This window comes from Daktulosphaira vitifoliae, unplaced genomic scaffold (assembly GCF_025091365.1).
Source record: "Daktulosphaira vitifoliae isolate Bord-2020 unplaced genomic scaffold, ASM2509136v1 Scaffold_5, whole genome shotgun sequence".
NCBI lineage: Eukaryota > Metazoa > Arthropoda > Insecta > Hemiptera > Phylloxeridae > Daktulosphaira > Daktulosphaira vitifoliae.
This window is the reverse complement of record NW_026099576.1, coordinates 30,565,313-30,578,848: the sequence shown is the minus strand read 5'-3', so window position 1 is coordinate 30,578,848 and position 13,536 is coordinate 30,565,313. Positions and strand designations below refer to the sequence as shown.

The following is a 13,536-nucleotide window of genomic DNA, read 5'->3' as shown; positions in this document are numbered from 1 at the left end:
CAGGAAAAAATAAAATAGGCCTCTCTTATGTATTTTTCTGGAAAAAAATAATTTTTTATTTTTATGAATCTAATTTAAATTACTGTTTAGTAGGAATAGTAATAGAAGTAGAAATAGTATATTATTTCTGTATCAAAAGATTGAATATGTCTTATATTTCTTTCAAAAATTTGTTTTGACAATCTGTAAATAATAAATCATGATTTAATTGTAAAAGTTACTTCTTTTAATTAACTAAAATGACCATAAAAAAATTCGCTAACATCTAAAAAAAGTCAGTTATTGCTATAACTTAATACACTTTTATTAAAAAATAGATGTAAAAATGTCTTTTCAAATAACGCCCGAATATGTTTTGATTGAAATCAATACATAATCGAAGATTCGCTAGGTTGAATAAACTTATCTGATCTTTGTTGATGAAATAAATGAGTGTTCTATTGTAAATTCTTAATATAATAGCTGTAATTCTTTATTAATTGAATAAAAAATTTAATTTAATTTAATTTAAATGAAAATGACAGATGTAAATTATAGACGCAATTAAAATAACATTTTTGTGGATGTTGATTGTATTTTCTCTCCACTTTAAAAAATATTTCAAATAATAACATAAATAATTTCCCTTTTTTCTTTATATGAACCTATAGTATAATGTACTGTGTTGAAATTCCATAATGGTAGCGAAACTATTGCTCTACTGATATCACAAACTANTAATGTACTGTGTTGAAATTCCATAATGGTAGCGAAACTATTGCTCTACTGATATCACAAACTAAATTCACTGACTCCACAAATCTATTCATATATTTACACTGTCACTAAAATATTAATACAAAATTAGTTAGCAAGTTTAATTTAAAACAATTAATTTTTACGAATACTCACACTATACATTTTTTTAAAGTTAATAGTAATCAGTTTTTTTTTTTTTATTAACGTAAAAACATTTTTGGAAGATGTTCCATAGCTTATTAAACAACATTGTACTCAAGAGTGCCAGAAATAGGGTAGGAAAAATGGGATATTTGTCAAAGACACGCCCTTATTTTGGTTTTAATAGTGTCCCGTTGTTATTAATACTATTATTATTTTAATATTAATATTATTACTATTATTTTGTTTAGAAGTTGGAAGTAGATTTGCTAAATAACACTGGACGTGCCAAAAAGGAACTGATATTTTTTAATCGAGTCCCTAAAGTAGGAAGTCAGACGTTTATGGAAATATTGAGACTTTTGTCTTTGAGAAATAATTTTGTTTTCTATCAAGACCAAGTACAAAGAGTTGAAACAATTCGTTTAGCCGAATCTGAACAGGTAAAATGCTTAATGATGAAACAATAACTTTATTATCAAAGAATAATTCATAATGATGTGTTAATGATATCGACAACCAAAGACATCATTTATTAAACTGGAACACGACATTGTTTTTATTTCAACATACATACAAAACTAATTAGGTTTTAATTAATTTTTGCAATCTCAATTTTACCGGTCAAAAAATTAAAGAGTCCAACATAAACTAAGAGATTGTCTTTTCTTCTATATTTATGAAAGTAATCTGTATGTTTAATTTTTTTCTATACATCAACCACGTATAAATATTTTTTTTTTTAAACGAAAACATTTTTTAGCATCTAAAATACATTTATAACTTCCATTTGCATTCAAAAAAACCTATATGAATGATCTAAAATAAATTTACAAATAGATCAACAAATATGTATTTGAAATCTATTTATTGATTTCAAGTATGCAATAGATTTTCACGTTTTGTAAGTTGTGAGCTACGTACTAAAACTGTTGTTTATAAGTAGACTGTTCTGTATACAGAAAAGCCTATTTTAACAGTATTTTTTGTACTTAAAATGTATAAAAAATACTTGAAAATTCAATAAATTAAATTGAACAATTTCGTAGAATAAATAATACAACTGAAATTAAACGTATGTATCTTAGTAGATGGAATGTCAAATATTCATAATAATCAAATTTTCTTCAAATTCGTAATTAATGATTGACTATCGTAATAACATATATTTTAAGGTTACACAGTTAATGATAAAAATATTTTCATGCATTATCGAGGGTTAGTAAATTTTTATTACTCAATTTTTAATGTTTTCATTAATAATAATACGCTAATATAAAAAAAATATCCATTGCAAATGAGGAAAATTTTAATAAATGTAAATTGAAATTGAAGTTTGATACTTGACTTGACTTTTTGATAAGTTCGGAATTTTCAATATAAAATGCAATTGTGTTTAGAAATAAAAAATTGTTGCTGATTTGTAAACCGGATATATTTATGAATTATGAAGATTGGATAACGATGAAGTGAAATAAATACATTATGTACAGTTATTAATAAAGCCACTGCAAGAGTGGTTCATCTTATGAGTTTTACAGCTATATAGAAATATGACCAAGTCACGATATACAGCATACATTTATTAATTTATAGTAAAACCTGTATACCACAAAACCAGAAAAAACTATTACAAAAATGTTTTTTAATAGTTTGTAATACAACTTTATATTATTACTATTTTATACAAAGGCCTGATATTTATTAAGTAAGCTTTAGATATAGATAAAATTTTTGCAATTATTTATCTAAAAAATTTTAACTTAAAATAGAAAGTCGTGTAATAGATAACAAGGATAAGCTACAAACACAATCTTAAAATTTTTATTTTATAATCCTATTCGGATTTTATCTATCCGAAAGTAAAAACTAGAATTACTTTAAAATAAAAAACAATTTTATTAAACACTAATTTTATTTAAATTGCATTGTTCAAATAAATAAGACGGGCTATTTGATTTACACCTTTGGCATTTACTATATTCTTTCTTCACTTATTTATTTTTATAGTTGTCAATAATTTACTTTGCATAGCTATCCTTTTTAAATTTACAGTTAAGTGCATTGCAAATAATTAATTTTTTTAAGCATAATCGAATAATGTTTATTGTATACATTTGGTATGAATTAAGTTAGTATCCATAAACAGTTATAAGGAGTATCTATGGTAGTAAATAATTTTAGTTTCATAGTTCTTTGAATAAGGCCAACCCCAAGTAGTTGGGATTAAGTCGAAGAAGATGAAGAAGAATATTTCTTTGAAAAAAATGTAAAATAAACTTAACATATGAATATCATATTATTATACAATTATGAATACTGATGTATATCTGTGTAAAACTATAATTATGATTAAATATGGAATTAATATTCATGAGTTCACTATAGTTAATAAAAGTTATAGCATTTTAAAGTAAAAAACCCAGCACAGGGGGGTCAAGGTACAGTGGTGATGTGGCATAGTTGGATCAAGTATAATGATTTCTGACAGTGATTAAAATCACTATCATAAAAAACGCTTTGATGCACATCTTTAGATAGTGTTTAATTTTAAAAAATTGGTGGATTATTCCAAGAGCTACATGATCTACTATTTCCTTATTAATATCCTGATTAAGATAAAGTATGTCGAATGAAAAAGGGATTATTAAATAATATTATTTCTCATAAAAAATTGTGTTGATCCATACACTTTTCAATAAGTTATAGCATTATTAAGTTAAAAATGTAAAAAATAAAATCCAGAATTTTCACACAAAAATAGCATTTGGTAGCTATTTTCACCTTGAAGATAAAATAAAGTCCGAAATTTTTTTTTTCCATGATAAAGTATACTATATTAGCTTTAATTTAAGATATATATAAAAGTGTCAGACTTTCCGGAACACTTTCAAAATTTAAGTTGAAAAAGTTAATTTTTTGTGAAAAAGTTGTCATTTTGAATCCCCCCCTGTAGGCAGGTAAAAAGTCAGATTTATAAAAAAAATATACCAAATGATAGGTAAAGACATCATGCATCTACAAAAAAAAATTATATTGATTTGTTCATTTTTGAAGAAATTATGGCAGTTTTAAGTAAAAAAAATTGAAAAAATTTCGAAAATTAGCGATTTTTAAATTTATAATTTTTTTGGTAGTTTTCCCCATTTACGAGAAACAAGGGAAATTTGTTCAATTTTTAAGTATAATGTCTTCGACTAGATACGATTTGTGATCTTTTGACGTATCGTTGAAAGAAATCAGTTCGGTGAGAGCTGATAACAGCCAAAAAAAAAAAAAAACACATCATAGTAAAACCAATACCTTCTCAGCTTCGCATCGAAGCTAAAAACTTTAGGAAGAAAAGAGAGGACAAAAATTACAAATAAAAATCGTAGAATAATACAGTTAGAGAGCATATTAGAAGGTTCTAAATGTTTTTAAGTTATAAATAAACATTCCTATTTTTTTACTAATTTTGTGATGAATCCTAAGAAAATAGACCAACTATGTCATTCACAAAAGTTTTAGCAGTTCCAAAATTTTAACTGAATGCGCTCAAATGATTTTTCTCGATATTTTAAAATAGTATAGACATTTTTTTTATATAATACATTATTTTATTAATAATATTATGTAAATTTTTATGATAATAACCGTATCTATAGCGTTCTAAATACTTTTTACTGGAATATTTAAAAGTTACATGGACATGGGGTGATCGACCTGTCACATTTTCTATATATAATAGCCAATGGCTCTGTAAAGTAAGTTTATGCAATTAATTACAACACTACAAAATATTGCTTACGCCCTACAAGAGCGTAAGCAATATTTTCGTCTTATTTGCCTAATTGAAAAAAAAACACGTGATTTTTAAATTAGTTAACTGAGAAAGTACTTGATCAGAAACTGATCAAGTGTTATACAATACAAATAAAGTGGCTGCTCATAAAAATAGTAATGAAATTTATAATTCTAAAAAAAGAGCAAACTTGGGAACAATGTCGATGTCATTACTTTGATAGGTGGGCTTTTTTGAGGTCAGGAGATTGGAACTTTTGGTCCCTTTTCACAGTTAGTTTTATATTGGGAATATAATTATTTTTTATTAACAACAGCTAAAAATATCTATTTTTTATGAGCTTCTAAAAAAACAAACGAATGAATGTCTGTTCTGACGCTCCTGCTTGTAAAACCGTCGATTATGAAAAAAATAAAAATAACAATTTTTAGGTTTTCTCTTTACTTACAATATAAGAATTACATTTGTACCAAATTTCACGTTTCTACTTAAACAGGAAGTGTCAGTCAGTAACAAAAATGATAACTTTGTAATTCTCCCATTTAAAATTAGTTCAACATTTAAGGCTAATTTTTTTACAGTACTCAAAGCTATTAGATTTTAATCTATGTTTCAAACTTCAAAATCCTATTTTAAGAACGAGGATCAGAAAAATCGGGCGTATTGTTTCGTGTAAAGATTACACTAGCATTGCTAGAACTTGGCCTAGTAAAGTTATATGCTCAGATTTTTGTTTTTATTCCGCATAACAAAGATTACTAACTTAATTTTCAAAATAACGTAACTTTCAATCAATTTTGATATAACAAAATAAATAAAATATCACTTCCGTTAAATCTTTCAAAATTTTCACAAAAATTTTCGAATTACGCCTTTTGAATAATTGAGTGATTTCAATATCGTAGAAAGAACCAACTTGAGACGGCGATTTAACTATGGTTGTAAAATAATTTAGTTTTCATTACTTATTTTTATCAACTAACATTTTGTTTCTTAACAATACTAGTACTGTAGATTGATGCGATTTAAATGATATTAGATGTTTATGTTTGCCTCAATTTGGCCCATTTGACTGTAACTAAATAGTCAGCTTACATTTTTTCATTTTCTTACTACATAAATTTGATTTTGTATTACACACAGAAACAAACTCCAATAAAGGACGAACAGTTTTAATATATCCTATTTTTAGACAAATGTTTAACATGGCATATTTTAACGACTCACATTGATTGTATCTGTACAAAAACCAAGTAATAAAACATAATATTTTATTAAAATAATTTATTTTTCGTTCAATTGTTTGTAATATTTATTTTGGACCGTCAAAATATGATTTTGAAAAAAATAAGTTACCTTGTTTTTGCATAGAACCCTTCAATTATATTTATACGAAACTTAACTACGTAATGCTATCTCGCGAAGAGCTTGTGACAATTAACTTAGCATCAAAATATGCCCATCAAAATATTATTGACCATTGATAAATTAGTAAATAATTAGTTAAATAAATAAAAGATTTATTAGTTCAATATATAAAATCTTTAGTTTCTAATTAGTTAGCTAACTAACTTCTTCTTTTTCCTCACATTTTAGTTAGCTAATTAATTTGTTAAATGTTAAGGCAGTTGATTGGATAATTAGTTTATCAGGTATTATTAATGTTGTAAAAATTCATATTATCACATGGTAACCTTCGCAAAAATGTTAATTAGACTTATTATTTGGAATCAACATTTCGTTTTTATTATTTTAATCATTTTTGTATAAAAATTAATATGTCACGTAAATAATGTGTAAGGTCATTTTAAAAATGAAACATTATTTTTTATAATATACTATAATTGGTTATCAATGCTTGTTACAGTTGAGAGTAGCTTCCATGGTAACCAAGTACGACACACCATCAGTTTTTATAAAACACATCTCATTCTTAAACTTTACAAAGTAATCTATTAAATACATAATTACCTTTACTATTAATTTTAATATTTGTATTATAATAATTAATTTTACTTTATTATAATTTATTAAGGTTTTACTTACCAGAACCAATATATATTAATCTAGTAAGAGATCCTGTTGAAAGAGTCATTTCTTGGTATTATTATATAAGAGCACCGTGGTATTATGTAGAAAGGAAACATGCATTTCCAGATACACCACTACCAGACCCTAATTGGCTTAAAAAAGTAATATATATATATACATATAATATATAAAAATATAATTTTTTGTAAACTAATGAACTGTAATATTATATATATATACACCTTTTTTATATAGGACTTTGAAACGTGTGTCCTTCGAGGAGATAGAGAATGCACATATACACAAGGAGAAAAGAGAGAAGGTATCAGTGATCATAGACGACAAACAATGTTTTTTTGTGGTCATGATGAGGAATGCACGTAATAATTTTTAGTATTCCTTATGAAATTCAAGTTTTTGTATAATTTATGAATATTTAGGCCATTTAATTCAGAAGGAGCACTAGAGAGAGCTAAGCAATCAGTTGAAAAACATTATGCAGTAGTTGGTGTACTAGAAGATTTCAATGTTACTCTTACAGTATTTGAACACTACATTCCAAATTTTTTTAAAGGAGCATCTCAAGTTTATTATGGTAAATTTTTTTTTTAAATATGTTGCAATAATAATTATAACCTAAAAATTCACAGGCGATATGGGTCTGCATAAAATTAATCACAATGCATTTAAACCACAAGTCAGTGAAGCTATTAAAGACATGGTTAGAAAAAATTTTACCAGAGAAATTGAATTCTACCAATTCTGCAGGCAAAGATTATACAAGCAAAGACTAGCATTAAATTTATAGCAAACTTAAGTTTTTATTATAACATTGCTGTCATGTAAAATATAACTAATTTATTCTTCTTTTATTTAATTTTTTTTTTTTAATACCACTTTAAGATTTGAAAACTTTTCTTCAAATAAAAAAAAAAAGAGAAGCATGATATTTTGTTTAATAGTTCTGTTATTAAAATTTTTCAGTTTCTTAAATTAAAATTACTGTTTAAAAAAATAAATTACAATTTGATCATTTTTTTACAAGACAGCAAAAATATAACATATCAACAAGACAAACAGTTCCTCAAATCTATGTACTTTTCATGTTAAAAATGATTTGTTAAAGAATTAGGACATAGTATGTAGATAATAAAAACATATAATTTCAAAGATGGTTTAAATTTTCAACCATTAAAGGTTTTTTGACCTTTACTTATTAAACTTTAATGTCTAATTAACTTTATAAAGATTAAAATATTTTTAAAGTGCAAAATAAATTAAGCATATGTTCTAACCATTTTTAGTAATAGATATTGTATTACATAAACTTAAGTATGTTATTATAAGCCAAATTTATTTATATTAGCTTAATTAATATTTGAAGATACAAATTAATACACTTAAGAATTATAATACTTCACATATATTTGATAAGCATAGGAATGCAGGTCTGACTTAAACCAATAACATTTATTGTGTAATTACTCTCTTTTAACATAAATAAATATATAATTTATATTTCAAAGATTCTCACAAAAAATACTACAGCTTTTAAGTTAAAAATTTCAAATTTTCTGTTCTGATTACATGATAAAATCCATTTATTTTTAAATACTAGCATACTTATCACTATATACATAATAATTTAAAAATTATTAAGTCAACATAATAAAATGATATAATTAAAATAAAATAAATTATTTACATTACAACTTTAGATTTTTTTCGGGCTATCGCATCTTCAACAGCTTTTAGCTGTTTTAATAACTCTTCACGTCTTGAAGGTACTGCACCTTTTTTCTATAAAATTTTAAAGTTTAGTTGAATTTAATAAATAATTAGTTATAAATTATATAAGAAAATTACCCGAGGAGGAGATAAATTTTTGAAAGCATCATCATGATCTGCTTCTATTGCACGCTTTTTACCTTGAATAATTGATTTTTCTAGAAAATATATTATAAATACCAACTAATAAATATTATTACAATTGTTTATAAAAATATACAGTATTACCTTTTTTAACTGGAGGTATAGCAGGTGCAGCCATTTTTTTCTTTAAGTTTAATTTAATTTGTGATTTTTGTGCCTAAAAATATATTTTTAATGAATGAAATAAAATAAAGCTAAGTGATAAATTTTACTTTTAAAAGTTCCTTTTTTGCTTCTTGGTCTCGTTTCCTTATTTGCCTATGAGTTCCACTTCCCTCTGAAGAGGATTCTGAATCACTTGACTCAGATGATTCTGAAGAGCCAGAGCCAGAACCAGATTCATTACTTGATGATGATGAAGATGAAGTATGAGTACTGGAAGGTGATTTAGCCCCACCTTTGTTTGCAAATCTGGGTGGCATTGGCATTTGACGCCCTCTAATATTAATAAATATCATTGTACAGTGTAATCGTATATAAAAAATGACTAAAATAATAATACCTTTGAATAGGAGGCATGATTGGACCCGAATGAGTAGGTGAAACAGACCATCGGTTTGTTGGCATAGGAGGATTCATGGATCGACTAATTAACTTTTTATCAAATGCTTCAGGCGATAAATTTCTCTCTATATAAAATGTTTGATTATTTTTTAATAAAAATTAATCGAACAAATATTAATTATTTACCTGGTTTTCTAAGAGATTTTCTGCCTGGTGAAGTTTTAAAAGGTGCTGGTTGTTTTTTTTTCAATTTTGACATTGAATTTGATCTGGCCCTAGATCGACTACGAGAACTGTAGCTTGAGGCACTTGAACTACTACTAGATCTATAAGTAAAATATTGAAATTTAAAAAAGTAAACCTAAATAAATTATATTATTATGTAAATGTTTAACTTATGTAAGTCAAATCATAAATTTCTTATGTCTTAAAATATAGAATAACTAAAAAATGTTCGCTAATATTTTAAAAATGTATTAATTACATTACCTAGAAGATGAAAATGAAGAATGAGAAGAATATGACTTTTTTCTTCCTCTCAATTTTGAACGACCACCAGGTGATTTTGATCTCATCCAAGGATCAGCCCAATCATCTCCTCTATGAGGTCGGCTAGATGATCTATCTCTTCTATTTCTATGTCCAGATGGTTGAGGACTAAACAGTAGATTTAGTTTAATTAAAAAAATATTCAAATAAGTTAAAATTTGAAAATCTAGTATGCGTCGCAAATACCTATAAGACTTTTCAGTTCTTTGAACAATAACTTCTCGATTAGGAGGATACTTGGGAGGTAAACCTCGATGATGAGGTTTTAAACCAGGATGGTAATAAGGATCCGGTGGAGGATATGGATAATATGGATTTCTTCGAGGAGCAGCATGGAAATCCATAGGGTGCCCAGGAAAATGGGGTAAGGGTCGTCCATGATGTGGAGGCCAATATTCTGGACGATGATGATAAAAATCTACATGCGGAGGAATGAAATCTTCCACATACGCATCAGGAAGAGGGCCACGATGATGGCGAGCTTCTAAATCTGATTTACTAATTTAATAAAAACATAAACGAATTATAAATTAAAATAATTGCTCATAAATTCAAACATAAAATATTATGAGATTAGTGCTAAATTCTATAAAATGAGAAGGGTAATTTTATCATATTAATTATATCATTCTAATATATAGATCAAAATCTCTTTCATCAAAAATAGTTACACAGTGAATATACAATTCAAAAAATTTGTTATATATTCCCCATTATAAAAAAAATATGCGTACGCTACTTACTGAAGATACCAACTATATATAAAAACTAGATACGATTATTTAATTTGATAGTTCAGTTCTAATATCTATAAATTTAAAAAATTGGAAGTTTTATAGATAAAATTGAGCATCATGCTTGTCACAAATTAATAAATTGACAAATTTCTTGAATTTTCCAGTCAGTTTTTAAAAAAATACCTAACTTAAGGAGTGTAGATACACAGTGATTCTTTTAACACTAGCCTCTTAATTTCTCTTAAAATAATAATTTTTTGGATTATTTGTTTTTTGATTTTGTTAGATACATATGTATCTGCATTTATCAATTTTAATTCATTTTTAGGTCCATTCCTTATGTCTTATAGAGATATTAACTTTATTTATTAGATAAGAGATGGAATATATCAAATTAAATCTGAATTTCTTTTTGCTGTTCTTAACTAAATATTTAAGAGAAATTGAGCGGCTTAAGTTAAAAGAATGCTTGTATAATTTTTAGGGGTGTGTGATTTCATTAATCACCCTAATGTTTTTTTTTGTTATTTGTTAAAGTGCAACAAATGGAACTTAGCTTTCAAAAATGTTGAAAATTAACTCAAATAACAATTTATATATATGATAGAATTAATCGATTTTTAAAAAATCCAGGTAAATAATGAAATTCTCTAACCATTTTAAAATCCTTTTACATTTCCATACTTTAGGCTCAACCAAGAATCAAATAATAACGAATAGATAAATTTTTCAATTTTTTACGTACAATCTTTCAAGAGGAGGACTTATTGCAGGTGCTACAGCAGGGCTAGAAGGACGTTGGGCATAATAATCATTTTCTTTTTCTACTTCTTCTTGATTAGATGTCAAATTCATTTTTTTTTCTTCAAAATCTATGTCTGTTTCTTTTTTCTTATTAGATTTTTTCAAAATCTAAAAAAATAAAAAAAAATTTAGCAACTCAGTAACTAATTTTTAATAATAATGAATAAAATACTAAATATACCTCTTTAGCCTGACGTAATCCTCTTTCCCATGCAGATTCTACAGGAGGAACATCTTCTTTTTTAACAGGAACCAAGGGTATTCCAGGAATCTAAAATAAAAATTTTAATTTTAAAATAAAATTTTTTTTTTATAAATTATTAAGAAATTACCAAAGGACGTTCATGAGGTCGATAGGGATCAGGTGGAAAAAATGGTAAGCCGCCTGGTGGTGGTATTGGTCGAACCATTTCAAACATTGAATAATTTCCTTTGTCAGTAACACCAGGATGCAAAAATCTAGATACACCAATCTAGATAGATTCATTTATGCCAATATATTTTTACCAGCATATTACTCACCGACAGCTCGCACCCCATGTACATTGTCCTCTGGAATAAAAACGACAAATTGGTCTTGGTTCAGTTTCTTCAGGACGATGTTCACCTTCATCAGAAACTTCACCTTCTTCTAATTCTTCTGGTAGTTTTTCTTCTTCAGCTTTAACATCTTCTTTAGCCGGTTTGAGTCCATCACATTCTCCATCTTCACCTTCTTCTGCTTCAAAATCAAGTGGTTCTTCAGAATCGTTCACAGTAATAGGTTCAATTTTGGCATCCATACTATCATGACCATTAACAGGTATAGCGTCGTCTTTAAAATTTTTATTACGATTAAAATTCCACTCTTTATTGCTTTTCTGAAAATAAAAATAATTGAGTACAATTTAAATGATTTTCAGATAAATAATGAAATAAGATATAGTATTAAATTAAACATACTGGGGTGATATTTTCTTCACTGTTTATATTGTCCATAGAATCTTCATCAGACACATCTGATAAATCTTCAGCATAATTAACTGGAGGTTTTTTATCTTTATCAGATTCTCTACTTCTTGAAGAACTTTTCGATGATGCTTGTGATGCTTCATCTGTTGCTGATTCAGCAACAGATGATGCATGACTTGAAGAACTTGAGACAGAACTCGGACTATTAGACTGATTTTGTTGTTTGGGACTACATGCTCCATCAGCAATTGGACTTTGAGGAGTAGAATTATGACTGGAAGGTGTTGGTGAACGGCTAATAGATTGTTCTCTGATTTCGGTTTCTGGAGATGCAGAACGACTAGAATTGGATTGTGAATCATCTGAATTTGAAGAATTTTCAGATTCCATTGGTGCAAACTAAATGCACAGATTCTAAATAAAAAAATATCATATACTTATGCAAAATTATTTAAATATAAATAATATTTTATTGAAAATTTACTAAAAAAAAAAAGTTTAATAAGTAATAACAAAAATAAATTTAGAATTTTTTTTTTTAAGTTATTTTTTATTAAAAAGTTACTTAAATAAATTTAATGTAATTAATTAATACAAAATATATTTCATAGAAGCATAACAATTAATCCCGAAATAGGCAAAGTCTAAACATGGCGGATTTTTTTTGATCTTACCTTCTGTTGCGGCCAACATTTCGAAGTGCCATAATATTAAACGGGAACGCACTGTTTATTGTAAAATACATGACCGTTTTAATAATTATTACAAAGTTACGGAAGAAAAGCAATTAGCGATATCAATATACTATTGATTTAACACGACACAATCAACTTTATAAATTTAAAAAAAAAACTACTCGGATATCGATACAACCAAAAGAACTTCCAGCAAATATATTTACTTAAGTCTTATTAAAGTTCGCTGAAAACTGATTAAGAGAAAGAAGATAATAAAATGCATAAGATATTAAAAAATAATCATTAAAAAACATGCTATTCGCGTGTCTTACACAACTGTAGTGTACACGATTAGTATATATTATGAATTTTTGTACAATTAAATTAACATATATAAGCATATTACCTTAAAATTCTATGAGCCCTGCTGTGGACAAACGCAAATACTCCTCTACTTAAAATAAATCACATGAATTGGCAGTCTTTGGTAGATGGTAATTCAACTGTCATCCCCGATTTTAATATTTATGTTTTGCTAATATTTATTTATAAGGACGACTTGATCAAATCACCGACCAAACAGCCAAAGAAAATGCCGAAAACATACATATCATAATAAAAACAATAATCAAAATGGCGGTGTGTCAGTGTATGATTATGGAGGGGACAAGCACAAAAATGTACCGTA

The 13,536-nt window shown here is 26.4% G+C and overlaps 2 protein-coding genes across 3 annotated transcripts in view; one reads left to right on the top strand and one right to left on the bottom strand.

Moving 5' to 3' along the window:
• Positions 1 to 8,833, top strand: part of LOC126907485 (heparan sulfate 2-O-sulfotransferase pipe) — a 24,846-nt gene extending 16,013 nt beyond the window's left edge. Inside the window, exons 4-9 of the mRNA XM_050688812.1 lie at positions 1,131 to 1,322; positions 6,531 to 6,610; positions 6,699 to 6,855; positions 6,950 to 7,074; positions 7,135 to 7,289; positions 7,345 to 8,833. Coding sequence (XP_050544769.1) covers positions 1,131 to 1,322; positions 6,531 to 6,610; positions 6,699 to 6,855; positions 6,950 to 7,074; positions 7,135 to 7,289; positions 7,345 to 7,502 — 867 coding nt within the window. The 3' untranslated portion in view covers positions 7,503 to 8,833. The remainder of the gene's footprint in view (positions 1 to 1,130; positions 1,323 to 6,530; positions 6,611 to 6,698; positions 6,856 to 6,949; positions 7,075 to 7,134; positions 7,290 to 7,344) is intronic.
• Positions 8,278 to 13,536, bottom strand: LOC126907477 (zinc finger CCCH domain-containing protein 18). Of its 2 annotated transcripts, XM_050688796.1 has the most exons (15): positions 13,255 to 13,536; positions 12,846 to 12,896; positions 12,163 to 12,585; positions 11,743 to 12,080; positions 11,553 to 11,679; positions 11,402 to 11,491; positions 11,162 to 11,328; positions 9,866 to 10,177; positions 9,620 to 9,787; positions 9,317 to 9,456; positions 9,129 to 9,255; positions 8,839 to 9,064; positions 8,711 to 8,783; positions 8,561 to 8,640; positions 8,278 to 8,494 (listed from the first exon to the last, which is right to left on the bottom strand). In XM_050688796.1, exons 3-15 carry the CDS (start codon positions 12,559 to 12,561, stop codon positions 8,396 to 8,398), a joined length of 2,346 nt encoding a protein of 781 aa, XP_050544753.1. In that variant the 5' UTR covers positions 12,562 to 12,585; positions 12,846 to 12,896; positions 13,255 to 13,536; the 3' UTR covers positions 8,278 to 8,395. The 2 variants fall into 2 exon arrangements, with proteins under 2 accessions (XP_050544753.1, XP_050544752.1); XM_050688795.1 differs by lacking the exon at positions 12,846 to 12,896 and having other exon boundaries at positions 13,255 to 13,532.

Coding starts and splice junctions, on each gene's coding strand:
- LOC126907477 (XM_050688796.1), bottom strand. CDS start 12,561: ATGGAATCTGAAAATTCTTCAAATTCAGATGATTCACAATCCAATTCT. Junction 12,081..12,162: donor GTGAAGAAAATATCACCCCA/GTATGTTTAATT, acceptor TTTTATTTTCAG/AAAAGCAATAAAGAGTGGAA. Junction 9,065..9,128: donor ATCATGCCTCCTATTCAAAG/GTATTATTATTT, acceptor TATTAATATTAG/AGGGCGTCAAATGCCAATGC.